At 37.2% G+C, this 26,915-nt stretch overlaps 7 protein-coding genes across 8 annotated transcripts; 3 read left to right on the top strand and 4 right to left on the bottom strand.

Annotated features, from left to right (window-relative positions):
• The first annotated feature begins 335 nt into the window (after positions 1-335).
• On the top strand, positions 336-4,923 carry LOC103334481 (mitochondrial import inner membrane translocase subunit TIM44-2). The gene is made up of 14 exons (XM_008237458.3): positions 336-619; positions 734-840; positions 1,398-1,481; positions 1,620-1,695; positions 1,884-1,928; positions 2,019-2,429; positions 2,541-2,609; positions 2,861-2,925; positions 3,107-3,175; positions 3,268-3,340; positions 3,540-3,644; positions 4,181-4,252; positions 4,338-4,400; positions 4,582-4,923. The coding sequence occupies exons 1-14, from the start codon at positions 542-544 to the stop codon at positions 4,711-4,713; spliced, it is 1,449 nt and encodes a 482-aa protein (XP_008235680.2). The 5' UTR covers positions 336-541; the 3' UTR covers positions 4,714-4,923.
• A 641-nt stretch (positions 4,924-5,564) lies between these two features.
• On the top strand, positions 5,565-6,469 carry LOC103334482 (uncharacterized). The gene is given in 2 exon segments (XM_008237460.3): positions 5,565-5,905; positions 5,908-6,469. Coding segments are annotated over 2 exon segments (540 nt in total). The 5' UTR covers positions 5,565-5,661; the 3' UTR covers positions 6,204-6,469.
• Positions 6,470-6,569: 100 nt separating this feature from the next.
• Positions 6,570-9,932, bottom strand: LOC103334483 (pre-mRNA-splicing factor SLU7-A-like). The gene is made up of 6 exons (XM_008237461.2): positions 9,637-9,932; positions 8,769-8,932; positions 8,546-8,658; positions 8,033-8,452; positions 7,782-7,917; positions 6,570-7,674 (listed from the first exon to the last, which is right to left on the bottom strand). Exons 1-6 carry the CDS (start codon positions 9,650-9,652, stop codon positions 6,907-6,909), a joined length of 1,617 nt encoding a protein of 538 aa, XP_008235683.1. The 5' UTR covers positions 9,653-9,932; the 3' UTR covers positions 6,570-6,906.
• Positions 9,933-11,651: 1,719 nt separating this feature from the next.
• LOC103334484 (transcription factor MYB30) lies at positions 11,652-13,294 on the bottom strand. The gene is made up of 3 exons (XM_008237462.3): positions 13,032-13,294; positions 12,669-12,798; positions 11,652-12,260 (listed from the first exon to the last, which is right to left on the bottom strand). Exons 1-3 carry the CDS (start codon positions 13,162-13,164, stop codon positions 11,729-11,731), a joined length of 795 nt encoding a protein of 264 aa, XP_008235684.2. The 5' UTR covers positions 13,165-13,294; the 3' UTR covers positions 11,652-11,728.
• Positions 13,295-17,927: 4,633 nt separating this feature from the next.
• RUS2 (root UVB sensitive protein (Protein of unknown function, DUF647)) lies at positions 17,928-21,550 on the bottom strand. The gene is made up of 9 exons (XM_008237463.3): positions 21,362-21,550; positions 21,088-21,213; positions 20,470-20,558; positions 20,303-20,387; positions 19,953-20,012; positions 19,756-19,849; positions 19,544-19,641; positions 19,084-19,263; positions 17,928-18,758 (listed from the first exon to the last, which is right to left on the bottom strand). The coding sequence occupies exons 1-9, from the start codon at positions 21,371-21,373 to the stop codon at positions 18,165-18,167; spliced, it is 1,338 nt and encodes a 445-aa protein (XP_008235685.2). The 5' UTR covers positions 21,374-21,550; the 3' UTR covers positions 17,928-18,164.
• Positions 21,551-21,856: 306 nt separating this feature from the next.
• On the bottom strand, positions 21,857-24,138 carry LOC103334486 (histone acetyltransferase subunit NuA4-domain protein). 2 transcript variants are annotated; one of them, XM_008237464.2, is made up of 7 exons: positions 23,980-24,138; positions 23,771-23,865; positions 23,361-23,461; positions 22,682-22,751; positions 22,447-22,474; positions 22,311-22,368; positions 21,857-22,162 (listed from the first exon to the last, which is right to left on the bottom strand). In XM_008237464.2, the coding sequence occupies exons 1-7, from the start codon at positions 23,990-23,992 to the stop codon at positions 22,057-22,059; spliced, it is 471 nt and encodes a 156-aa protein (XP_008235686.1). In that variant the 5' UTR covers positions 23,993-24,138; the 3' UTR covers positions 21,857-22,056. The 2 variants fall into 2 exon arrangements, with proteins under 2 accessions (XP_008235686.1, XP_016650617.1); XM_016795131.2 differs by having other exon boundaries at positions 23,771-23,860; positions 23,980-24,133.
• Positions 24,139-24,692: 554 nt separating this feature from the next.
• On the top strand, positions 24,693-26,448 carry LOC103334595 (hyoscyamine 6-beta-hydroxylase-like). Its single transcript, XM_089054833.1, has 4 exons — positions 24,693-24,990; positions 25,117-25,367; positions 25,561-25,879; positions 25,964-26,448. Exons 1-4 carry the CDS (start codon positions 24,781-24,783, stop codon positions 26,210-26,212), a joined length of 1,029 nt encoding a protein of 342 aa, XP_088910959.1. The 5' UTR covers positions 24,693-24,780; the 3' UTR covers positions 26,213-26,448.
• The last annotated feature ends 467 nt before the right edge of the window (positions 26,449-26,915 follow it).

Genomic DNA, 26,915 nt, shown 5'->3' with positions numbered 1-26,915 from the left:
GGTTTGATTTTTAAAAGTGTTATTAATAGGGGAATTTCATTCATTAAAAGGAAATAGGTCAAGTTACATTTTTATCCCTGTAATTTGACTCATGTTTAACTTTGGCCTTGTCATTTTAATTGAATAGTTTTGCTTATAGACCAATTAAATCCCACAAATATAAATACTTAAGAAAAAATTGAAGAAATTATTGCATTTTGGGTAAAAAAATAATAATAATCGGGCTAAAAACTATGAGTTGGGCTTTCCCATTAACAGGCCTTTTGAGAAAACAGTATTGGGCCAATGGGGCATCTCCAAAATATGGTGGGAAAAGGAAACAGAAACCCTAGAGAGTCAAGGCCTGGTTTGGTTTGTGAAAGTGTAACTTTCACGTTCATCTCCTTCTTCCTTCGTCCCTTTCTTCCTTCCCAAGTTGGGACACTGGCTACTAATTCGGACACCCACCCTTCAAATTTTTCCAAGGCAAAAACAAAACGGAAAAAGAAAAAAGCTATCGTTTTTTTCTCTGTTTGAGAAAATTTAGCTTGCCCCCAATTTGATGGCTGCTAGAAAGCTAGTGCGAGATTTGCACCTTTACAGACAACCCTTCTTTCATCAGCTGACCCCCCAACAACAGGTTCGTTCCTTTGGAAGAAGTTTCGAATCAAAGTTTCAAACTTTTTAAGTATGTTTTGGGTAAATTTAATATCTTTTTTTTATTGGGTTGGGGGTTTTGAATTTGATGAGATAGGTTTCAAGCACGAGAATTCGGTTGATTTCAGCTAATGGGTATTCGGGGAGTCGTCGATTCAGTGTCTTCAATGAATTTTCGAAGCAAGTCAAAGGCGAAGCTACCAAGTATCTCTCACTCACTTAATCACTCTGTTTTACGTTTTTAATATGTATATATGTATGCACATTTGTATTGTATGTTATGGCATTTACATTGGTAAAGCATATTGGGCTGCCAAAAGCTGAGGAGTTCTTTTAATGTAATATGTATCTGCTATTTTAATTGGTTTTTATTGTTTAAATGTTGGGTCAAATTTGTTTAACTCGGAACAAATTGTTAAGCGTCTGCTCTATAAGAAATAAAAAAACGTTGTTTCGTGAACTAAAACGCAATCTTTTGGCTTAGTTGAGCTGTTTTGCGTTAGACATTGGTTTTTTTGAGATATAAAATCCTTATGTAGCTGACTCTCAATTTACAGTGAGAAACTTGTAGTACTAGCTTGAGTCCCCATTTCCATTAGGAAGTAAAACGTGATAGCTTCTTTCTAGTTTGCCAGTTGGTTATTAAAATCGCTGCAGAATTGTTTTTCTCTTCTTAGTTTTTTTAATAATTATAAATTTTCTTCTACTATTGTTATTATTATTAAGAGTCATTATGCTCACATCCATTGCCCTGGTTGCAGGAATCCAGAATTTCAACAGTCAGTTAAGGAGCTGAAAGAGAAAGCAGAAGAGCTGAAAGGCGTTAAAGAAGACCTGAAAGTGAGGTAATTATTTGATATTGTCACTTCATGCCATGAGAAATTTTAGTATTCTAGTATATAGGCTGAGACATACCCTTGTATGTCAAGTCTGGCTGGGTACTTCCAAATGGAGGCTCTGAGATGGTGAAATGGCGAATGCAGAACGAAGCAGACAACAGAGCAGCTATACAAGCAGGTGGATGGTGCGTGGACAGAGGCTGAAGCTGCAGCAAAGAAGGTCTTATTTCACATACCTTAAAAATCTGTAGTGCTTCTATATGTTAGAATTCTCGATGGCAACTTCTGTGCAAATATTATGTTATTTCTGGTGCATATCATTTTTGTTCAGTCTGGATTTGTTCGTCGTTTTTTATCATAAGAAACTTGCATCTGTTCTAAAATTTACATTGATAATTATGGCTGCAGGTTTCTGCTAATGTAAAAGAGAAGATCACCGCTGCCACAGAGGAGGTCTGCTTTTTGACCTCTTGCATCTGTACTGCTATATACTTTGATCTGCTGGAGTTCATTGGTTGTTTACTTCTTTTTGGTTCTATGCAGGTCAAAGGAACCTTTGGAATTGGGAACGAACAGGCTTCAGGACCTTCTGGTGCTAAATCTGAGAATTTCGCTGATGCAGAAAATGGAACAAAGGCCTCATCTGGGGAACAGAAACACCAGGAGTCAGGGTCTAGTAATACTGAAGAAACATTATTTGGCAAATTTAGGTCAAGTGCCTCTTCCTCGTATTTTTCCTCTGCCTTCTCTAGAGTTAAGGAAGCAAAGTTTATCGACATGGCTAAAAAGGGATATGACATTGTAAAGGATGAGTTAAGCGGTAATCCAACTAAGAGAAAGCACCTGGAGTATGATCCTTCTACCACCCCTCAAGTTGAATTAAGTACAAGAACGGACATTGTTGCCGTACCCCAATCTCGCTGGAGTAAAAAGTGGGAGGCTTTCAGAATGAAGGTGAAATTTCTTTCTGCCCGTTAAATATTACAAAAAAAGTTATATCTAGTTGTCTTTCCTCTTATTTGAAATAAATGATTTGATTTTTTTTGTTTGTACTCTCTTACCTAGATGCAAGGTCATCCTATATTCAAGCGTTTTGATGAATTACGTAAACCTGTTACGTCAAAAACCCAGGAGGTAAATTCCAATTCAATTATTGTTTCTGTTCGTTAAAAAAAACTCCAGTTCGTACTTAATGTTTTTGAGTGGATAAGACATATGCTGTATTATGTATTGTATCTGTTTTTTTTCTCATGTTACGGCACTTATGGATTTTATCATAAAACTCTATTGTATAGAATATTAGTTGGCCGTATGTTTGACAACTTGTTTATATGTACCACCTGTCTTGAGATTGCAGTATTGCTTGTCTTTGTTGAAATTGGCAGATTGCTGAGGACATGCTGGAACATTGGGAGACAAGCGATAGTCCAATTGTTCACAAAATTCAGGAGTATGCTGCTAAACTTTGTTTACTTCTTGGTTTGCTCACTATCTGCGAATAATAGTTTTTTTTTCTTTTGAGGGAGGGTTGTAAATGTTCTTCGTTTTGCCCCCAGAAAATTATAGTTTTTTTTCGCTAAAGAGTTATTTGTAAATATTTGAGTGCTGAATTGACCATTTTCTTTTGACAGTTTAAATGAAACTATTTTTCAAGAAACAGATACTGCTGCATCAATCAAGGAGATACGCCGCCGAGATCCGTATGATCACATTGCTATTTGCTGCTTCTTGTCATACTTATTTGAATAACTTGATTAATATATTTTCTAATTGTAATGTTTGCATGGATTAGATCCTTCTCTTTACCAGACTTTGTGGCAGAAGTACAGGATGCTGTCAAACCAGTGCTTAATGCTTACATCAAGGTTAGTGCTGTGAGAGCTGAGCTTGTTTAGGTTCCACCACCCCCCCTTCCTCCCTCTCTTTTCTCTCGTCTCATCTTTTGGTTTTGTTTTAGTTTTTTTGTGTGTTCATGGTTTTAACATATCATCATCTCAATGTTGGCCCATGTGAGTGCCATTATAGTTTCTCATCTTTATGTAACAACATGCATTTTAAATGTAGGGAGATGTTGAGACATTGAAGAAGTATTGTAGCAAGGAGGTGATTGAGCGGTGTAAAGCTGAGCATGATGGTTTCCGAAGCCATGGCATCTTTTTTGATCACAAGGTAGAAAACTTGCTTCCTCCTACATATTACTGTTTCCATGCCAATTATTGTTGCATTCTATACTGATGGGATGTTAATTAGGAACACATGTCAAATAGTATTGATCTTTGGGTGGAGAATAGACTTTATTAACGATGAGAAGTGAGGTTGGAGGTATATAATGACTTCATGAAAAACGAGAAGTGAGATTGGAGGTATATAACTTAAAACATTGAGGATGGGACTTAAACTTTAATATATCAATTTTTCAGAAGCGAAAGTTAATATATCTGTTCTCTTATTTAGCCACATCTTCTCAAATAATGTGCCAACATTATTCACAATGCTAGCTCTTTTATCATGACTTTTAGAGTTGAGGTTACTAAATAGCGACTTTTGTATGCTAGTGTCATTAACTGTAGTTGGGTGACAAGTCATTTCTACCCTAAATTTAGTTCTATACACTGAGATGGTAGAAGTGAGTGATGGAAGCTTTTTCAGGGCTTATGCTGTATATATTGTCATGCAACTAATTTTGATTTTTTTGGGGGGTGCAGATTCTACATATATCTGAAGCAGAAGTAAAAGAGACTAAAATGATGGGAGATTCTCCCATAATCATTGTAATGGTAGGCATTTTCTTTTCTTTTTTTGTTCTAAGTTTTATTTAATAACAAAGCTGATAGCGACGGCCCTTTTTGGTGAATTTAACAGTTCCGAACGCAGCAAGTGTATTGTGTACGTGATAAAAATGGTGCAGTAACAGATGGTGGCAAGGTAAATATTATTCGTACTCTCACACACACACCCCTATCGACACACATTATATTAAATGGGTTATATTCCCCCCTTGAACCATAATTCTCTATAAAAGCATGCATGGTTGTGTCATTACTCTGCTTATTGGATATTTTATATGTACGAACTCATGTTTTGTCGAATCGTATTGTTTCATTAGGACACAATCCACACTGTGTATTATGCCTGGGCCATGCAACAGGTGGATCCTGAAGAACTTGGTGAAGGTGCTATTTACCCAATATGGAGGGTAAGAGAGATGCAGCAATTTGGAGTTCAAGCCCTTATTTAGTTCATAAAATTCTGATCGATGGATGTTGTAGCATTTTTATTGCTCAAAATGTCTTTTTGTTTCTTTTTTCTCATGATAGAACTTCTCTGGGTTTTGTTATTCACTGCCAGGAAGTTCTGTAGTAGATTACTTCTCATTTTATTGTTAGTATCAATTAAGTGTAGTTGTGTACTACGCGCAATTATAAATTTTAAAGAAAGGTTTTCTCTATTCTCTCTTGTTCGTCTCCTTTATAAATCTTTTTCTATATGGAAATGGAATAATCTTTGTTCTTTTGCCACGTTCATTCATTCTACGCAACCTTCGAATATTTTACTAGTTGCAGAGAAGAAAATGTAGATGCATTGTACTGCACTCGTCTGTGTACTACTGTACACCAAGTTGAGAGCAAAAACAACGAAAAGGAGAAACATGGAATGGAAGGCATCCATCTCCATCATATTTCATATAAGGACACAATTAGAAAACTAAGACGATACACGAGAGATTATTGTACGGTGCTAGAACATCATCACGTGTTCATTGCGGAGTGGGCGTTTTGGCTTCAAATTAATAGCATTCCAAGCTGAACCAAAACCCACCAACGTTCATAACCCAATACCTCAACCTTGAGTCAGAATCGAGATTCATACTCTAATTCAACTCGTGAATTTTACTTGTGGGTTAAGTTAAGCTCAATCCAATCCGATTAGGCTGATTTTGGGCTAGAGATGGTTGAACATGGATAAGTTGCAGCCTAGATTCTAGAATCAAACCTGCTTTTTGGCCTTAAACGCGTAGAGTAAGAAGTAAGCTACTACTGTGGTCCATCCATGCCATATATTATAAAATAGCACAAAACGAATACACAATCCAAAAGCTGAAGGTATCTAGCGGCTTAGCTTACCGTACTATAAAACAACAATCTCTCAGCACACTCTTTGCAAGCCATCCATTTACTCTCTCCTCATGTCTTGCTTGAGACTGAGGCTTCCACCGGCCAGAAGGGCTTGGAAGAGCTTCACTTCCAAACTACAGAGCAAGCTCCACAAACACAAAGGCATCACAAAACCCAGAAACCGTGTCAAAGCAATCACTGCTGCTGCTGCTTCTTCTTCTTCTTCTGCTTGTGCTTCTGTCCGACTTCGACCCTACAAATTTCTCCAACTGCGTTTCAAACGCAGACAGCGTCTTGCCCTACGTTTTCGCTATAACCGCCTCAGCTCCTACAGAATCGCAGCACTGCACATGTCTATGTTGACAAGCTTTTTAAAGAGCCGGCTGTGGCTCAGCCTCCTGTAGAAAAGTGCAAGCAAGCTGCTGCTGCTGCTGCAACAACAGCTACTGGAAGTGGGGGCGAGAGAGCTTGTGCTACAGCAGACGATATGTGGGAGTCATTGGGATTTGCTTCCCCTCTGATGCATGGAATTGATGAAAGAGCTGAGGAGTTCATAGCCAGGTTCAGAAAGGAAATGGAGGTTCAGGAGAAGCTGGCACGCGATCACTTGTAGCAGAAGCTTTAAAAAAAAAAAGATTAATAGATCATCTATACATATGTAAATTAAGTGTGATTGTTATGCTCAAGAATTAGTTTCGCATGAATCTATGATATTTATTCGTTTCAAGAAAAAAAGAGTGAATTCTGTACTTTGAAGCTTATATTTTAGTATGGCATGAAGGATTGAAGAGTATATTTTGGTTGTAGAAGATTTACTTGATGGGTTTGCAGAAGACAGCGAGAAATAAATAAAGCAAATATGCAATGTTGATATGTGAAGATCCTTTGGGTTCTTTTTTCTCTTTTTAGTTGGAAATATGTTCACAGTTCACAATTTAAATTAATGTTTCGTCATTGCAGTTTGGTTTTTAACAATTGATTCACGAAAACCAGAACAGCAACATAATTAGGTAAATTCAAAGTAATGTCATTACACAACTCATTACATGACAACTGAGAACAAAGTAAACAACAATTCAAATGGCCCAACCACAGGGTAGCTCACGTAATAGCAATATAACTACAGTATACTCAGTACTTAAGCTAACAGTAATCACGACTAGGAGGTTTGCAAATCAAAGATGGAGGCTCCAGCTCAGCATGTTCTGCCACAACTGAACCATGAGTTCAAGAAGTCCAGCTTGCAGAACTGCAGTATAAGAGCACTGCCATTACGTTGCATTGTCAACCTTGAAAGCATTTTGAGAAGGGCTCCATCAGTTAAGAAAGTCCTTCATTGGATCATCATGATGAACTTTCTTCATCCTATAAGCCTCCATATCCTCAGCAGTAACCTCATCATTCCATTTTACATTGTATTTGCGCTTTCTTTCATCTCTCACTTCTCTCTTTCTTGCGTCCTCCTTTTTAAGTGCATCAGCAAGTAACTTCTCATCTAAAACCAAATCATCTGGTATATCAGTTCCCCAAGTAGCAAGTCTTTTCTCCTCCGCTGGTGCAGGCATATCTCCAATGGCCTCTTTACGAGCAATATTAGCCTTCATAAGTTCACCTGCAGCTTCAGCCGCCTCAATTCCAGCAGCGCCAGTGCAATAGCTATTGCGAGTCAACTGCTTACAGCACCTGTAGCCCCATTGATGATCCTTCCACCACGAACCCCATACACTGGTGTGGTTGTTGGCATATACATCTTCTTCATACTTGCTTCTGGGAAGTGTTGTTTCCTGCCCCTTAATGATCCTCCCAGCACGATCATATTCAACTTCTCGTTCACTCTGTCCCAGTAGAAGCTCCCTAGGAAATTCTTCTTCATTAGCTGCATTGCCATACTTCTCCAGAATGGTGTCCTTTGTTTGTGACTTCAAATTCTCCTTGATCACCTTAAAATTCTTATAGAGCAACTCAGCTTGGGACGGGGCAGCTTGCATGTGAATATCTTGTCCCTTCTCAAATGATTCCCATGCATGGATGTTTAGCTGCTTGAACTCCATAGCTTGACCACTATTTCTATGTCGATTATCACCCTATATCACAAAAGCAAATATGAGAATAATAAAATATAAGGTAAACCTCACCTTAAAAAAACTAGGAAAAAATACAAAGAAAGCAGTTAACTATTGTAGGCACTTACCCCATAGAACTTCTCATTCGGATCTGCATCAGGAAGAGGGTCCTCACGCATGGACCGGGTTTTTGGGTCATAGTGTGCAGAGTCGACATCGAGGTTTAAAAGATACTTAGCTGTATCCTCACGAATACGCAAATTCCTGCAAACAAAAATACATGAGTAAGAATTCATAGAGACACCAATGCAGAAGTGAGACAATAACACCCCTTCAACACAAGATGACAATTAAAGAACCGGTATAAAGAAGTTTTCACCTTACAGTTCCTGTGCTCCCACCACCCGTTGTACGCACACGCTTCTCAACCTTAGCAAAGTCCATTTGTTTGCTCTCATCAACCTTGGCTTCATCCACCCTCAAATCATCCTCATTATCATCTTCATCCTCATCACTAACCCCGTCCTCTCCATTTGGGTTATTATTTTTCTCTTCTAATTTCTTGAGCTGTTGTGTCTTTACGTATTTCCTTCGCGCTTCATCTCTTGATTCATATCTCTCAATGACACGGGCATAGGTTGATGCATCATATCCATTCCAGCGGTCCCGTTTTCCATCATAGTCAAGCTCAAAAGTCTCTATCTTTTCATCAGGAGCAATGTGTTTGTTTGTAAACTTTGCTCCCACTCTCCTGGGTCTTTCCATACATGATTTTGAGTCGTGTGTCATGGCACCACAGCTGTAAGAATAGACATTTAAACATTATTCTCCAGTTCATAAGATAAACAGATGCGGAAACAAAAGCCTTACACAGAGAGAGAGAGAGACTTACTTCTCACATGCACCCTTCCTATATTTATCTGCCTGGTGTATCTTAGCACCTCTGTCATACCATGATGTTGTATAATTAGGATCTGATTTCCATTTCCTTTGATGTTTTAAGCTCTGAGAAAATTAAAACAAATTAGAAAAAAATGTCTCAATATTCAGAACTTATGTGACAGGGTATGTTCATCAAAACTAGGAACTCATTAGAAAGAAAATAAACAACTTACAGGCCTCTCGGAGTTGAGATACCAAGGTGCCGATGACATATATTGGGGTATATGAGGATTAATCTCCTTTCCATCCTCATCCAGTTCAGCTGGTGCAAGCCCAGCTTTACGTGCTTCTTCCAATTCGATTTGTTTGCGATGGTCTTCCCTAGATTTGAATGCCACTACAAGACCAACCACATAAGATACATCAATATAGGAGTAGGGGAGGAGAAACGCAAGACTCAAAAACCACAAGTTTTGCCAAAACCCAGAAAAGCAAAAGGCGAAAAAAGTACATTCTAGATTAAGATAAACTTAGTCTGCATAAAGAGAAACCATATATTATCACATCAACATAGCAGTTTCTATGGTAAAGCCTAGGTAAGTTTCTAACACTGCTAAAAAAATCAACCTTTCATAGGAATATATAAATTAGTAAGCACAGCAATCATCCGAACTGTATGGTCCATTTTCAAATTATAATTGTTTCCTCTTGTTTCACCAATTCATACTGTTTTTATGATCTTCACTTTGAGTTGGAGAATTGACAACAGTGATTTGAACTATAAAATCCAAATGTCAACCAACATGAATGTGATAACTGGTAAGCCCCAATCAATTTCAAATTTTTATAACATAATTTCAACCCAGGTCGCGGAAAAACCCTAAATATCCATAAACTAAACGAATCTCACTATGGACCCCATCTGAGCTCAAAACAATCAAATCTTCGATCTGCCATAAGTAATGAATATGATTCAAGAACTAAATTCAAGAAAAATTCTACCAAAAAGGTTATTTTTAATGATTCAGACCAATTCTGAGTAACAAATTGTGAAATTTATGATATGAGAGATAGAATAAACGATGGAAAAGAAGAAAGAACCTGAAGCAGTCGCCATGTTTGGTCGTCTCGAAGCTGAAACTTGAACCGACAGGAGAAATTGAATTGAGAGGTCGTTTTGAGCGTCAGCTTTAGAGGTGTTGTTTGTCGATTTATATAGGCCCTAAAATCCGAGATCGGTTTGGACGAAAATAATTATGTCGGCTACGAATCCAACAGGGATTGGGAACCAGAGACTGGCTTTAGAACGAACAACTCCTCCTCCGCCTCCTCCTCTATCTTTCTGAAACAAGGGCCGACTCCTGAGGCGGTTATGTTCCTTCCAATGGAAAATGGAAACGATAGCGTTTCGTCTTTTCACAAACCGAAAAGGACTACCTATTGGGCTTAAAGAAAGGGCTTAAGATGAGCCTTTATTTAAGGCCCAAATTCAAAACGGGGTTGGCTTTGGGTTGTGTTTATTGAACTGAACCAATTTGAATTTGGTCCTGAACCCGAATCGATTGATTGTATTGAAGTCTCGACCCACCCAGCTCGACCTGACTTGCACCTTAATTTCATGGATACAATGTTATTGGAATGTTTTTATGTTAATCCTTAAACATGTAGAAGCATATTGGCATTGAAAACTTAACACGCATAGATTTGAGTCTATGACCTCTGCCGATAACAAGCTATTTCAGAAAACATACATATAGACAGTTTGACAAAAGAATATTACTAAGTTAGAATCATAGTAAAAATACAGGACGGGAATAAAGCGTACGTGTAAATATGTAGTCAAACATGTATTTTTTTTCCTTCCCTTTCAAATTACAAATATTAATATATTAGTTATACTTTCAAGTTGTAGAATTATAGAACACAAATGTCAAAGTTCAAAGCATTTGATGATGAGAGAGATACAAATTAAAGTTGACATGCTTTAGTTGAGTGGGTGTTAGCAAAGAGAGACATGCATATCTTTGTGAGGATTTTACAGGCTTATAAATATTTACTTCTAAACTCATGTTTAGAGTGTTAACTATATTGCTTACATGCAAATAATCTTTTTCTTCAGGTCTACGCAAAGTGCACGTGTTTGCCGCATATTTGTTTTTTCTTTTGTTTTTCTTTGTTCTTACTTGAGTCATATGCACGCCTGCAAAGTATCGTTGTCGAGGATTATAAAATAGGCAAGGTGATAACTCCAAATTTCATGTGAAATCTACTGTTGGGCAATCATGCTCTTTAAGTGGAGCCCATTTTAAGTGAAAGAGAGGAGAAAAACTTAGCTATTACCGATTTCTAAAACATTTTTCTTAATCTCTCAAGTTATTGCGCGTTGGCTATTGTAACTATATAAAATTATTTTCTGTCTCATTACTCGATAGAAGAGTGCACTTAACGTATGATTAACTAAGAAAATTAGGTCGATAGTTTGATTAACTAATTAATACATCAAACTATATGATAAGAAAATATTATTCATTACGTGATAAAAAAAAGTATACTTAACGTATGATTAACTAAGAAAATTAGGTCGTTAGTAATTAATATATCAAACTGTCTAATAAAAAAATATTATTATATAGCACGGTTTCAACTCACAATTTCCGCCTAAATTTCGTTGTTTGAAAATATACCATTCACCACCCTTTGGTAGGCTAATTAAGAAAACATTAAGTGCATATAGTATGATCTATTTTGCAAAAGACTATACAATCCCAATCTGATTGATTCATAAGTTAGCCTTTAACCACCATTGATTAACGTCTGTCTTAGTTCTTGAACCATGTTGACATCCATCTCATAAATTTGAGAAGAATTTACATGTCACGGGATAACACTACTATTTTACTATATCCCTCGTGATATACAGGTTTTTCTCCATGAACCTCAACCGAACTTGTCCTGTGCTCTAAGTTCAGAAATTATTGCTTTCTTGCTTGATTATTTTGTCCACAAACAAATTCATTCCGACAAAATTGAACAATATATATATTTATGTTTTGCCGCGTTGAATACGATGGTCTCATTTTCGTTTTTCAAAGGGTCAAAGAATTGGACGGCAGCTATAAGCAAACCAAATTCTATTTCCCAACCGAAAGCTTAATGAACAAAATTACAAAACAGTCTTCTCGTTCTCTCCAAATCAAATATCTAATAATAACTCTGGAATTTCATCCGCTCTTGGGAAAATATTGAGCCAAAAATCCATGCTGTTATCGTCATACATATCTAAGCAAAACCCATCATCAGCAGAGCCCACACCAACTCTTGGGACACCACCAATGGCCTGAAACTGGTCCACCATCTGATCAGAATTCTCAGCCGACAATACCTCCGACCAGAAGCTCTCATCAGCCTCTGGTAAGTTTGCTGCGTAGCCATCAAACTCCATGCATGTCTTGTCGTTGTTGCTGCTGTTGCTGTTGTTGTCGCTTGTGGTGGCTGATGACGTGTCACTTGAGGTGCATTGAGGAGGAGATGCTGGCCCACAATCCAAGCTCTCAGATTTTTCACTGAGCTCTGGCTCTTGCTCAGTTTTTGTGGAGAAGAAGTGCGCTCTGGTTTCTGAGGTGGTGGTTTGGTTTTGTTTGAGCCTCTTTTTTAAGTGGGTGTGCCAAACGTTTTTAATTTCATTGTCGGTACGACCCGGCAATCTCGCTGCAATTGCTGACCATCTGAGATTATAGGAAAAGTAAAAAACAAGAGCAAAATCAGAAATCAAATCAGTTCTGTTCTCTTCTGTCACATGAATGATTATGTGCACTATGCAAAAGTGCCATGTTTTTTTGTTGCCGGTATTTTAATTGCTTGAAAAACGAGCTTTTGTTGTTGTTTAGGCTCGTGCATTAGAAAGTTATGTAAGGAATCTTTTGCCCACATGCTTCACTAGGAGGCTAGATTGGCTGGTAGTATGAACCCCTTTGAAATTAAAGAAAAATGAAGGGTTGTTTTTGCAGCATCAATTTGTGTGGATTCACATTGAATACGAACACGATCTAAATTGAAAGTGACGAGTCTGTCGATCTAACAGCTACAACTGTGTTATATGCAGATACAAATTGGTTTGTAGTGATGATAAGTACCTATTTCCTAGCATTTCATGTAAGTTGATGATCGCTTCTTCTTCTTCCCTACTGAAATTCCCTCTTTTGATATCCGGCCTCAAGTAGTTTGTCCATCTGAGTCTACAACTCTTTCCACACCTCAACAAGCCTAAAGAGAAAAGAAACAAGAAACTTTCATCAAAACATGGGAAAACAGTCTCCCAAGTAGCAAACCAAAACTTAGCATCTCACTGAAAAATGCCAACATTGGTAATTAAAATCAGGCCAATTCATCCACTTTCTGCAATGAATTTCTGAAACTTTCATAAAAAGCCAAATGCTTTCGTATATTTCTGAAGAACCCAAGAAACAGACAGCAATTAATCAGTGTGTAATTGTTACCAGCTAGTTTTGGCAGAGCTCGCCAGTTGCCATGGCCATACTGTTGAATGTAAGTGACAAGTATGTGATCTTCTTCAGGGGTCCAAGGCCCTTTCTTCAACCCCATCTTCTCACAGCAAGGAGCTCTCACCATCTTCCTCTTCCAAAAATTTATCAGAAAAAATAAAACCCAACTCTCTGTGTTCTTTGTTCTGCTAGGCTGCTCTGCTGTTGGCTTTTCAACTTTCTCTGAAAGCTCGAAGCAAATAGCAAGGCCAAAGAATGAGAGGGCCGTAAGTCCATATATACACGCACAAAGCAAAAGTGTGCGGGCCAGGTACGAAATAGTCCAAAGTACAGAAATGATTCAATTGAAAATAATATTTTGTGAAGACAAATTTGGCCCCCACTGTATATTTCAAGGAGATCTTTTTTATTATTTTTATTATTTTTATTTTTTTCCCATGTCCCGGTTCATGGTTGTATATTTAGTCAAACTAAAACGTGGGGATTGGATTTTTATTTCATCTGAAATGGATGTGAACCTTTTTAGCTGTATTTATAACCAAGTGGACCAAACTTTTTCATGCAATTTGAGTTTCAGCCAGTCAGGATATATAGCAGAGGTTCTTGAATTTTCAACAGTTCTGACTTATTTTTATTTATTTTTATGAATAATTATTGTATTGTATTCACTCTTCAAGTAGGAGTTTATACATTCGGTTTTTGGTCTAAATATATGCTTGAAATTTTTTGAGACCCCTTGGCCCTCGCTTGTTAGGGAGGAATAAACTAGACTGGACTAGACTAGCAAAATTCATACATTTCATGTACAATCAAGCATAATATGAATTTTGTTGTCTAACTGAGGATGAATGAGGACTATTCATAAGAGGTTGATGACTAAAACTTATCCCTCATAATCCCACCATTTTTAAAGTGATTAGGGGGGGATAAGTTTTAGTCATCAAATCTCGTATAAATAGTCCTCATTATTCCTCTGAATTAGGTAACATATTCATAATATGCCCTGAATGTAGACATTTTACTAGTCTAATATAGTCCTCTCTATCAAACAAACCACAAAGGTTTTTATTTTTCCTTTTGCCACTTTTGTACGGGACAAAACGCTTATGCATGAATTGGGTTTGTTGAGGGATTAAAACAAGGAAGGCCGCCAAACTCCATCCTGGCATTGTTTCAAGTTCAACATCAATGCCTTGGAGGGTCAAAGAAAGAGGCTAGTTTTCTTGAATAGATTGCACAGACAAAATTCAACATCATATATATTCTTTTAAATTTGCCTAATTTTAATAAAATCCATTTTTAAGTCCCATTTGATAGATAGAGTTGTTTGAGAAAAGAAAATCCATGTAGAGCTTAATTCTTTACTCTTTTTTTCTTCTCTTATATTATATATATATATTAAAATAGAAAAAACTTTGATTCCAATTAAAATATGATCACAAATTTCGCCACAAGGGCTGTTTGATACATAAATACTGGTTTGGTTAAAATCTTACCTTAAAAGACTCTCAAAAGAGAAAAATTCGGTCAAGAAAAAAGAATACCACGCATCCAGACCAAGCTAAAACAAAACGACGCCTCCATAATGCTAACATAGGGAGACTCAAACTAATAGTGTACATGCCTAGCTTCTAATGTAAATGGAACGGTTGACATCTATTTGAGCCAACCTTAAAATGAGCCACATTCTACATTCACATTAGAAATAGGGCTTGGGACAAAATCTAGTGCCTATATATGACCGTCTCTATGTTCAATATTATTGGAAGTCTCAATCCAGCAGAGGCAAACGTCAAAGGTGTGAGGTCTATTGAGTATAGATGAATCAAGTTTTAGTTCAGATTCAATTCTGTTTTATGAGAGAGAATGCTAAGAAAATGACACTAACAATTTGTGCAGCCAATTAAATTCAGAAAGCTCTCTTACATCGCAATTAGCAGTGAGATTAATAATGAACTAGTAAGTAGGGCCTGAGATGCCACTGAGAGCTCACCACTTGCTTCATGATCAAATCATGATCCTAATTTTCTGTTATTTTATCATTATCTGGTGTGTAAAATTTTCAAAGAGAAAATGATTAAATTAAGTACACCGACTTGGACAATTACCAGAAATTCCAATGATGATCTCACCAAATTTGAACTAAATAAAAGTAGGGAAATTGAGTGGCTTCGGCCGTCACCATATGGACAAGGTGCTGCTTGGTGATTAGTAGGTCCTAATCAAACACAATTAAAAATAATACATGCAATGAAGCAACTGTTGTGGACATATGACTGTCCCGATTAGTCACTAATGATGTCACTAATCCAGTCAAAAAGTTATACTTCAACGTTTTTCTTTTCTCCTAATTAAGTACACTTAACAAAATTGGAAGGCAACGAATGAAATTCAATTTGAATTGCGAAGAAAAAAGTCTTCATATTTGTCTTCATTGTTGACGCGAATTAACTTAAAAAAATTCAAGGAATGAACAAACGAACGTAATTCATCATATGATAACGTGTAATATGAATTTTGATATCCATAAATATGATGAATTTGGAACACATTTAATTAGAAGATCATGTTTGAAACTCAGATTGAACTGGATATCAGTGAATCATGCCAATACACCATCCATATACCCCAAAAGCAAAGCAAGTTCTTCTGATTAAAGAGGTACAAAATTGGACAAGCAAAAGATGAATATTTAATATATTTATTTTGGCAAGGTTGGTAGGATATGATTGACGTACGGTACAATCTATCAACTCGTGCATATACAGATCTTACAGACAAATTAATTTCAAATTGACTATCCAGGGAAAAAGTAGCAAGCCAGTTTATTCAGTATTAATATTATATATGTGTTAAATTTTGTTAACTTTTCCCTGGTTAAATGTATGAAGACCTAAATATATGTATATAAAGTTAGTCAATCACTTTAATTAACCATCGACATAAGATGGAGAAGAAGCTGGTCATGCTTTTCAACATAGTTACATATAATACGACATATGATTAATGTTATTGGGCGGTTTGAGGTGTACCTTGATTGCTTTTAAGACGTTCTTTTCAAAAAGAGTGTTTTACGATAATCATGTTTCTGTTCGCTGTAATTTCATTATTCGTGAATGTTAATTGATAAACTTTCCCTTATAATCTAAATCCCAAATTTTCTAACCTACTCCTTTGACAGAAATTGGTACACACGTCAATTCACATTTTTTTATAATAATTTTGTTGGCAAATTTTCTATTTCGAAGAATCATATTTGATAAGATAAAGGCAAATTTCAAACAAGTACAAATATGAGTTGTTGCATGTTTATTGTGACACGCCCTCGTCATGCATGGACAGCTCCAAACAAGCAAGTTCATTGTAAGACAAGCCTTCAAGATGTATTTTATACAACTAATGCTGTACCAAACGAGCCCTCGACATTCATGCCAACTTGCCAAGCCTCACATAAGGGAAAAAGGGTACATCAGTCCATGTGAATCATGTGTACACAAAAATTTTTGGTACTTTCTTATGCTTCAATTAACTTGGACATGCAAATTTAATTACGCAGGCATTTGAAAAGATGGACGTGGTCCAAGAATGTGTAGACGTACACTGTATAAGATCGATCTAAAAAGTAGAAAAAGCTTGGGTTAAGATACTTGATGCATTAATTCGACAATTTTAACATGCACTTAGAACTTTTACACACTTTAAAGAGAGATTTGAATTTCTGTTTCTTTTCTAGAGGCATGATTTCGTTTAGTCTTATTTCATGAGTCACTAGGCACGAGTCACAACTGTAGTATTGACATCTCATATTGAAGGAGGCACGAGTTACAACTGCAGTACTGTTATTTCATATTGAAGGACGCATAATTGAATACTTGAACCCGAGTGTATAGATAAATACTCTTGACTACTTACCTACAAGTCATCTAAACTTAATTCTTCACCAACATATTAAATAGTCAAAATTAGTATAATTATTATTAATTGAAAATTTAATATAACGTACTCTGATATGATTTATGGGTTAATCTATGAGTCCAACATGATTATTTCCGCAAATTGAAAATTTAGAAGATGTCAAGTTGATACAATCGAAAATTTTGAACATGTCAAGTTCCTCAGGCTTTGGCTTGACATGAAAACGAATGTTGTATTTGTGACCGACTAAAATTCCTTTCTGTTATTTTATTATTTGTTTTCGAAATGAACAAAAATAGCAGCCAGTACTATTATTAATTTTAAATGGGATGATATTTAACCGAAAAAAGTACTGGCTGCCAAATTACCACAGTGATTGTGGTCCTCCTTCCATGTAACCAAACAAAAAAAGGTACTGGCTGCCCTATATATTATATAATTTATTGTATTTTATATACGTCGGCTTGGCTAGTTGTGGTTGTGGATGTTTGTGCTAAAACCGGACACTAAAAGAATACGCGCGTTTTATTAGAGTATCTTTTGATTAATACAAATTTATAAATAAACTCAATCTTAGAAGTATTTATAAAAAAACTCAAACACTATTTAAACATAGTAGTCTAGTGCTTGATTATAGTGAGCATCTCAATGGGCGTACTATGATGAGCAACTTTTCCATTGTTGGCCTGAAAAAATCTGCTACAATATTATATTGAGAACATAAAACCTTCGCAGTGTTTAAACTAGGCATGGGCTCGATTCGGGTTGATTCGATTTTGAGTCCAATCCGGATACCGAATCGGAGGCTTCAAGTTGGCTATTTTGGAAACAGCACACCGAACCATTACCGGTAAAACCGGTCAATTGGTGGTTTCGATTGATTTAGTTTCGAGTTTAGGCCGGAGAGAGAGAGAGAGAGAGAGAGGAAAAATATATATAAAAAAAAGAAGACGAATCAAACCGATTGAAGATCCATTTTCACTGGACCAGAGCCAGTTGGCAACAATTACTCTATTAATTAAGATAAAATTATAAAATAGCAATTTCTCACCCAGAGAGCACGTGCTGGACTGCTAGCTCATCTTTACTTTATATCCTACATTCCATATAGTATTAAGTATTGTAGTAGGACGTTACAGAGATTCCCTGCTCTCTCTAAACATTTTGTCACAAGGTTCCCCTATGTTTCAATCCTGCCCGTATAAAAGAATTTCAAAATCTTGAAGAAGAATTGTCTGAATCTGAATCTACATTTGACCACCACGCGAAACGACTTCCTGTTCCATCCAGAAAGCGATCAGTATGCCACCCCTTGGCCTGCAGTTCAGATACAAATGGACCATATGCATCATTCATCTTCTCGTACGCTTCTTGCAGTGCACTAGAACTTGGCACACCAAAAGACTTCTCGATATGTGCGGTGAATCCAGCAACAAGCCACCCCCTCAATGCATCTTCACCAGTGGCGCTGTGCTCCAATATCAAGTCGACCTCTTTGTTTCCAGGGCTTAAAATAAACTTCTCTTCAGGGAACCTTTGTTTCAATTCATCAAGTTTTGAAGGCTTGATGACCTCGTGGAAAGACCTTCCCACTTTTACATTTCCAGCATCCTCTATGAGTCGCCCAGGAAATAGGAGATCTTCTCGATACCTTAGGTCTGCTGGGCTTGATATCTTCCCTGTCTTGAGAAAATCAGCCACAATCAATGCAGTCCTCTGTGGATTCAATGTGTTGACAGGAGTTGCCCGCATTTCTTCAATGACACTGTACACGTGTACCATTGAAAGAAGAGGCCCAACAACCATCTGCAACGAGTTAAAGATCATTAGAAGCTTTTTTCTTTGGAAGGGATGTTAAAAATTCACGACTACCATAACAAATGAATTCAGTAAAACACACATAATGCAATCCTATTTTCTCCACTACTATCATAGAAACACATGACGTGAAACTCTTCTTTTAGAATACACACACACACACACACACACACACACACACATATATATACATGTATGTATATCACATCCTTAATCTGAAAAAGGATTTTTGATGCAATCCATTTTTATGAACACAACAAAATTTGTTAGAATGGTAAAACTTTGGAATCAGACAGTGACATATATCCTATACCTTTCCTTGCATTGATGAACAGACAGTAGATGCTAACTGGATCCCTGCTCCTAGTCCAATGACATTGAACAGAGTTGAGATGGCCTCCCCTTTGGCAAATAGGTCACTAAGATTGCCCTCTTTTGCAAAGGCGGAATAAATTGGTAATCTTGTTGCTCTTGCTGCAACAACTGCCATCCCCTGTTAACTTCAAAGGTAAAACACTTCAACACTGAGGACTCTTTGAAATGATAGTTTAGGATTGGAGAGCTTAATACTTCACATGGAAATGGTTTAAATATAAAGAGAGTAAAATAACTTCCACAACAAGTTTACCTATTAGTTTATCTTGATTGAAATAAACATTTAATCAGAAAGGAAATTTTATATCTACATGCAGTGAAGAAAAATCAAACGAGAGAGGAGGATTGAGAAGACAAAGTGAATATACAGATGTATGCATATGTATGAAAAACAATACCTTTGCAAAATTTCCTAGCCCTGCGACTTGAAGAAAAAGTTGTGGACATAAAGGAGAAAGAACTTCCAAGCCAGTTCCCAAGTCATAGAGCACATCAGCTGCAAGATAGAAAGCTTAATTGAATTAGACACGTTCTCAAAGCAGTAAATATCACTTCCCATTAGAAACATACAGTTGCATATGAATCAAAGCTCCAGAATCAAGATACAGACCCAAAATTCTCCAACGTTTAGGCTCTGAATCCATTCTTGCACCCAGATTGGTACATATGAGCTTTCCCATGTGCTGCATCCCATCCTTTAGAACCTGCATGCAACAATACAGAATTTGATAAATTTAAAAATGAAGGTGATCAGAGTCATGATTTTGTGACAAGTGATCTGATGCTCCTCCAACATTAATAACTTACCCAGCTTACAACAGTTGCTTGGGCAGGGGTTGGTCGCAAGCCTGCAGCAAACAGGAGGGACTGTAAAGGAGTAAGAATGCAGCCAATGACCCAAATTACAATTGCCATTAAGATTGCATATTTTGAGAGAGAGAGAGAGAGAGAGAGAGAGAGAGAGCACATTTGTAGCACTTATATGATGAATCATAATACAACAATCAGAAATCCAAGGTGCTATTCATAACAAAATTTCATATGGATAAAGTACCATGCAAGCAAAATAAACTTGATTAGAAGTACCCAATTTATGATGCTTTAGAAAACTGTTGTCATTTAACTCATCAAATGCTTTGAAGGTGTCAGAAAAAGACCTGAGTTGAAAGCACTGACAGGGCAGCACTGGTGAAGTGCTGTAGTGCCCGGAATTGTGTGTATCTAAGATATCCTTCATTTACACTGAATAAGAAAAAAATCATAAGCTAAATCAGTAATTGAACTAGTCTATGGGTTATCCAAGAAGTATAAATCAATACGTTACCTATATGGATATCCTGAGGGGAAAAATTTACAGACAAATGAGTCAGCCATCTTATTGAATACTGGCCTTGAGTCATCAAGAAGCTTCACCTGCAGGAAAATCAATGCAGTCAAAAAGTAGTTAAAAGAAAAAAACAAGAACAAAACCCAACCTAACTGGCAAAAACACATACTTGACCGCAGCTAGTTCATGTAATCCGCTTTCTAGTCCCTAAACCCGAATTCCGAACAGGACCCAAATTCCCATAGATTATGCAGTGTATTTTACCAGGAATTCTAAAACATTGTTGAACCAAAGGCGTCCTGATTTTCATCCCAAAAGCAGACTACTGAAAAATTATACCATGGTTTTTTGCCAAAGGCCCTTCTTTGATTCCCAAACCACATTCAATTTAAAGAAGCTTCTCTCTTTACCCATTTTTTAAAATCAAAACCAAAACCCAACAACGAGTGACTAACTTACAGTGCTATTTGACTACAAAGTCCCCAACCGGGCACCTCATTAGAATTTAGGGTTTAGGGTTTAAGGCAAGGGTTGCATTGGCTGCTGAAACTAACACTTACCCAGAACCCGCAAGTGAATATACAAATCATACAAGGAGAAGAAGATGAAACTTACAGTGAGTTGACCCTTGGGGTCAAACTCGCAGCGGTACGAGACTGATTCAGAAGTTTCGACCCAGTACACCGGCACCTCATGGGTTGGAACTTTGTCCGGTTCCTTCTTCTGCATCTTTATCTTCTCCTATTGATTCATGAACGATTAATTAAAAAAGAGAGTATGTTAATGCAAAATAGAGAGAGAAGAGTGCGAGGAACAAGCCGTATACGTATACGGTATACGTGTATATGTATATGTATGTCTTTACACGTACGTAGGCGTAGAGACATACCAACAAGTTCATGGAGGGAGAGGGAAGGACTGAAATGGGTCTGGTGCCGATAGAATCTCGGCGGCAGAATCGGAGGGCCAACCCGCCTGGGTAAAAGCGAAATAATATTGAAGGATAATGCGTCGCCAGCTAACGGTGTCGTTTTTGTTGGATTTCAGTATCTTGAGCTTCGCTACATTTATGAGCAAGGTCCAAAGGACATGTGATGATGCGACGTCGTTATAAGGTTTACAACTTGATGAAGAGGCTCTCCTGCTCTCTACCCTTTGGATTGTATTTTAGCACTTGTTGTAGCCAACAAAAGGCACACACATTGCTTTGAATTCCAATAATGAAATAAAACTTACTTCGCATTGGTAGGTATGCATTTTTATTCTAAAATTTGTTTGATAGAAAAAGGAACATTCTCCTTCTCTTCCGAATGTTGAAAGAGGACCAAAGTTTGATTCGCCCCTCCCATTGATTAACAATAAAAAGCTTGGTCAAGTAACAAAATTTATGCAGAAAAAACCAATTTTAAATATTATCAAGAGTAATAATTACAGCCTGAGATAAGATTAATTTACACAAGTGAAAATTGCCCGAGAGGCATGACTTTTGACAATTACAAGATTCCATAAACAAAAGCTATTCTCTCTGTTCAGGCTCTAGCTCGTGCAAAGCTCGTATGGAAAGGTCCACCAGCATTTCCTCATTCACAGTGTCATGTCCGCATCATCTTCATAGTCATAATCTTGTTCACTTGAAGGCCTGATTCTCTTCGCATCCCTCGGTGCAGGTCTTCCCTTCTTTGGTTTTCCTCTGTGACATCATTTATATAGTTAGAACACTGATTCCAGGACTCAAAAGATACGGTACGATTGGTAACATCTGTTTTCTATCTTTGATACAGCTTGGGTAGCAATTCTAACATAACATTTAAAGTGTACAGAAACAGTGGAGTACTTACTGCCCGTTCGCATATATACCGCCTTTAGAACGACCTGGACCAAAGTCTGATCTCCCATCTACAGTAAACACAAGGGGAGAAAACAATAAAAAAGATTGCACAGGTTGCTATATATTTGCTAATATATAAGCTTTACCATCTCGTGCGGCTGCAAGTTCTTCAGCCTGAAAAAAGAAAAAGAGAAACTATATGAATATCCATTTAGCAACGAGGATTAAAAGCCAGCACTGCCTTTGAGGCTTTGAACTCCTAAGTTCACACACATTCACTTGAATGAACCCATAATTTGGTTAAGACAATAAATTACAACAATGAAAGATGAAGACTGGTAAAGCCACCATAACGGAACTTTTAACGTTCAGAATACTTACTGCTGGTGATGTGACAGAAGATAATGAGAACATCCTATCTTCAGGCTGAAATTTCCTTGATCGCTTCAAGCTGCAGCCAAAAGTTTTGAAGATTTCCATTCCTTTAAATATGGATACAGAGTAAATCCAATTATACAAAATTTGCACAGATATATATATATAAGGAAAATTATGCATTGGTTTACTATTACTTGCATGTGGAACCTTATGTATCAAAAAATCTAACTGGAAAAATTTGGCGAGAATTGAATGTTGTAAGAACATTCAATTCAGATACCTTTAGAGAAATGAGAAACAACCATATATCTCGCAGACTGAAATATTCTCTGACATAAAGTAGTGTTGCCTGAGTCAATCTATTCAAAAGCTCCTAATATCATATATGGAAATAATATGGACTCGACATGTAAAACCATGTCATTCTGTGAGTTTATGTCTATGGCTTTGGGTTGTTCATGGCTAATAGGGACCACCTAGATGAGCTAATACTGACGATTTTAGCTTGAAAAGTGGTCAGTGACCCTTGTTATAGCGTGATAGAATAAAAGAATTCAGCTAGCTAAGCAAAAGATGACATGGAAGCATAACAGGTCGAAGACTCGATATCAGGCATAAATACCCAGAGTACTCAAACAGTAGTTCCTCATACATTTCAAAGGATATCTTAGCTACTGCTTACAAGTTAGTGTTCTTGGATGAGGATAGAAACCCTTCAAAACCTTTTAATACATTGCCACATTGAGTTGGATCCTGCAGATAACTCGTCTCCAAATCATAAACCTGCATTGAAAGAAAACATTAGTTCCAGTGTATCACATATGCAGCTCAGCTGCAACTACAAAAAAAGAGACAAATGAATTTTCCATCCATAGCTTATGCTGCAGCATACAAGAACAAGTAAAATCATTTATGTAAAAAAAAGAAGCAGCAAATCCCATGAAATAAAAGGTCTTCCATTTCAGCTATATCCCCGAAAATGTGCCAAGAAATCAATAAACCCAGAAACGAAAAGGCTCATGCCCCACCCCCAAATTATAGAAGAAGAAAGAAAAAAGTGAAATATTAAAAGAATATATGTAAAGAATGAACCTGTTTTTCAATGCCCCGGAGTTCGTCTTGAAGCTTGGCTCTCCTACTCAGAAGAGAAGCAAGCATTACTGATGGGTTGTTAGCCGTTTTCTGCCCTGCCAAATATTTTACAGAAAAAGAAAAAGAAAATCAAAATTTCACAGACAATAAAAATCAAGCTCGAATATTTTTCTTTTTTTCAATCTAAAAAAAATTATTCCAACGCATACCTTCTGAATCCATTCTCAGCAGGGAATCGTTTGACAGCTGCCTAGAAACCAAAGTTTGCAAAACCCAAAACCCCCAAATTCTGGGAAAAATACCGTAACCTAGGGCACACAATTTTCAATCGAGAACACACAGACCCAATTCACCCATGATTAATTGGATCCGTCGGGTCGGGTGCGGATGCTCCAGCTTGTTACTTGGTAACCACACGTGAGAACGTAAACAAATGGAAGTTGTGAGATTTCGCAAAAATTGAGGGATCGAAAGCGCAAATGAAACATGAAAAGTCGATAATACCCTCGCTGTTTTTGTGATGTAGTAGGGTTAAAATTGGCATTTTATATTTCTACCTATTCACTAATTGACCCAAAGTTCTGTTGTCTTATTACTCCAAAGTATTGGCAAATTACTAATTAGCCCATACATTTATAGGGATTTTTGTTGTCACCTCAATTGGATGGCAGTCACAAGGAACATGTAGCTCCAAATAGTTAAAAGTATTTACCTATGCATTCAAAATAATATGTTTGAATCCCCGCTCGCTGACTATTGCTTACGTCAAATTCTATTTTGTTATTTTATTTCTAGATAGCCGGCAAGACTAATTCATATACTCGTATAGCCCACATGAAAGGAACAAATATTATATTAACTCCACTTGATATAATAATTTTAACAAAAAAATATTGGAGCATATACATGGATGGCTGACTTTACCAGGTGTAAGTTTGGAAGCTACCCCAATCACTCTGAGATTATACACCAGATTATCTGGGCATGTTCATTGGCATTGGAGCAAAGCAATGGAGAAGCTCGTTTCAAGCTGGTACAACGTTCAACCCTTGCCGGACAATTACATAGTCCCACCAGATGCAAGACCCGGGAAGCTAGATGTTCCTTTATGCAACAACATTCCAGTGATTGATATGGGCGGAGCTGGAGCAGAAGCTCATGACAGGACCTCTATAATTCAGCAAATGCTCAACGCGAGCAAAGAATTCGGATTTTTTCAGGTTGCTTAGGCTTCAATTTCTTCCTAATTTGGGCAACTCACCTCTGCTTTTTCATATGTTATTTATGAATCTCAGCTTCCACTTATAACTATGTTACATGTCATCTAAATGTTATAATTGAAGCAGGTAATCAACCATGGCATACCAGAAAATTTGCTGAAAGACACAATGGGGGTGTTCAAGGAGTTTTTTGAGTTACCTTTAGAGGATAAGGCAAGCCTCTACTCTGAGGACCCCAACAAAAACTGCAGGCTCTTCACCAGCAGTGGCAATTATGACTGGGAAGAAGCTCATTTTTGGCGTGATATCTTAAGACACTCTTGTCATCCTTTGGAGCAATGCATCCAATTTTGGCCTCAAAAGCCAATTACATATAGGTAAGTGCCTGAAATGATTTCATGGTACCAAATAGGCAGACATTGAATACGATATTTAACATATGAATAATACTACGTTTACTGATCTCTTTTTTGCTAAAGAGGTAGTCAGTAACGTCGTCAATAAATGTGGTACAAATAATATTATTGTTCGAAATATCTATGGATATTAATTACCAATGATGTTTTTTAGAGAGCATGTTGGTGCATGTTCCACCCAAGTGAGGGAAGTGGCTTTGAACATTTTGCAGCTAATCAGTGAAGGACTTGGGCTAGAACCTGGGTATTTCAGGGATGAACTTAGCCAAGTGTCTTTACTCTCAGTCAATTATTACCCGCCTTGTCCGGACCCAAGTTTGACATTAGGGGTACCTAAACACTGTGACCCAAACCTCATAACCATTTTACTTCACGGGGATGTAAATGGGCTTCAAGTTTTCAAGGATGGGGAATGGATTGGTGTGGAGCCTCATCCCAATGCACTTGTGGTCAACATAGGCTATCAGTTACAGGTACATATCACCATTCTTTATACTGAAGATGATTATATATAGTATGTTCATGACCATGACAAATTTTTGTAAACATGGATGCAGATTATCAGTAATGGGAAGCTGAAATGTGCCGAACATCGGGCCGTTACGAATTCCAGAAATGCTAGGACATCTACTGCATTTTTCTTTACGCCTTCCCCTGATTGCCTCATAAAACCTGCAGGAGCTCTTATTAATGCAAGCAATCCCCAACTCTATAAAGCCTTTCAGTACAAAGAGTTCTTTACCAACTATGCTATGAAGCAGGGTAAAACCGACAGTGCACTTGAACCATTCAAGCTCCAAGCTTAGTTGATGATCATGCTGTGAAAAAGGAGAAATGCTCTTGAACTTCTGGTTGAGCATTGTTCATTTGAATAACTGTCTTTTTGCTCTATGTAGAGGCAAAAGCAGAGCAACTGGTCCATATTTATGTGGGTGTACATTGACATTGTAAAATTGTTCACTGGACCATTCTAGTTTAAAGATAAGTTTATTTGTGACACAATAATGAGTTTATTGAATTCAAGAAGTTGTGCTCTCAAATAGGAAAACTTGCAAGATGTTGTAAAATGGAGTGATTTCAAGCATACAAATGAAATGTGAATTGCCCAAATCACCCTTCTGTTTTTGTAATCTAGTAGGGTAAGAACCACATTGCATATTTAGCCTTGTTCATGAACTGACCCCAAGCTCTGTTGTCTCTAGGGCTGAGAATTTAAACCAAAGAATCGGCCAACTGACCAAATCAGACTAAACTAAACCGATAAATCTAGTTATTTGTTTTTATTTTCTGAATTTTAATTGATAACCGAACTGAACCGTCTTAGTGCGGTCTAATTTACAATTTAAATTATTTCAAACCACGATTCGACCAAACCAAACCAACATCCATGTGGCCATTTGGCGGTCGGTGGTCGGTTTTGGGCATTCGGTTCAGTTACTAAACCAAACCCAGGCCTAGTTGTCTTAGTCGGAATTATTGGCAAATTGCGAATGGATCCTTTTGCAGTTG

This window comes from Prunus mume, linkage group LG6, assembly GCF_029339155.1.
Source record: "Prunus mume cultivar Tortuosa linkage group LG6, ASM2933915v1, whole genome shotgun sequence".
Taxonomy (NCBI): Eukaryota; Viridiplantae; Streptophyta; class Magnoliopsida; order Rosales; family Rosaceae; genus Prunus; species Prunus mume.
This window is presented reverse-complemented; position numbering and strand designations above follow the sequence as displayed.

What these genes read in the sequence shown, in the direction of transcription:
- RUS2 (XM_008237463.3), bottom strand. An exon ending in ACCCCAAGGGTCAACTCACT is followed by an intron (nt 20,559 to 21,087) that starts GTAAGTTTCATC and finishes ATTTTCCTGCAG; the next exon opens with GTGAAGCTTCTTGATGACTC. An exon ending in GTTCATCAATGCAAGGAAAG is followed by an intron (nt 18,759 to 19,083) that starts GTATAGGATATA and finishes AACTCGTTGCAG; the next exon opens with ATGGTTGTTGGGCCTCTTCT.
- LOC103334481 (XM_008237458.3), top strand. Translation starts at nt 542, where the DNA reads ATGGCTGCTAGAAAGCTAGTGCGAGATTTGCACCTTTACAGACAACCC. An exon ending in CTGAAGCTGCAGCAAAGAAG is followed by an intron (nt 1,696 to 1,883) that starts GTCTTATTTCAC and finishes TTATGGCTGCAG; the next exon opens with GTTTCTGCTAATGTAAAAGA. An exon ending in ATTGTTCACAAAATTCAGGA is followed by an intron (nt 2,926 to 3,106) that starts GTATGCTGCTAA and finishes TTCTTTTGACAG; the next exon opens with TTTAAATGAAACTATTTTTC.
- LOC103334484 (XM_008237462.3), bottom strand. Translation starts at nt 13,164, where the DNA reads ATGGTGAGAGCTCCTTGCTGTGAGAAGATGGGGTTGAAGAAAGGGCCT. An exon ending in AGCTCTGCCAAAACTAGCTG is followed by an intron (nt 12,799 to 13,031) that starts GTAACAATTACA and finishes TTTTCTCTTTAG; the next exon opens with GCTTGTTGAGGTGTGGAAAG. An exon ending in CATGAAATGCTAGGAAATAG is followed by an intron (nt 12,261 to 12,668) that starts GTACTTATCATC and finishes CTATAATCTCAG; the next exon opens with ATGGTCAGCAATTGCAGCGA.
- LOC103334595 (XM_089054833.1), top strand. Translation starts at nt 24,781, where the DNA reads ATGGAGAAGCTCGTTTCAAGCTGGTACAACGTTCAACCCTTGCCGGAC. An exon ending in CAAAAGCCAATTACATATAG is followed by an intron (nt 25,368 to 25,560) that starts GTAAGTGCCTGA and finishes GATGTTTTTTAG; the next exon opens with AGAGCATGTTGGTGCATGTT. An exon ending in ACATAGGCTATCAGTTACAG is followed by an intron (nt 25,880 to 25,963) that starts GTACATATCACC and finishes ACATGGATGCAG; the next exon opens with ATTATCAGTAATGGGAAGCT.
- LOC103334483 (XM_008237461.2), bottom strand. An exon ending in AGGAAGGGTGCATGTGAGAA is followed by an intron (nt 8,453 to 8,545) that starts GTAAGTCTCTCT and finishes CTATTCTTACAG; the next exon opens with CTGTGGTGCCATGACACACG. An exon ending in CGAATGAGAAGTTCTATGGG is followed by an intron (nt 7,675 to 7,781) that starts GTAAGTGCCTAC and finishes TTTGTGATATAG; the next exon opens with GGTGATAATCGACATAGAAA.
- LOC103334486 (XM_008237464.2), bottom strand. An exon ending in CTTCTGTCACATCACCAGCA is followed by an intron (nt 22,475 to 22,681) that starts GTAAGTATTCTG and finishes TTCTTTTTTCAG; the next exon opens with GCTGAAGAACTTGCAGCCGC. An exon ending in GGTATATATGCGAACGGGCA is followed by an intron (nt 22,163 to 22,310) that starts GTAAGTACTCCA and finishes ATGATGTCACAG; the next exon opens with AGGAAAACCAAAGAAGGGAA.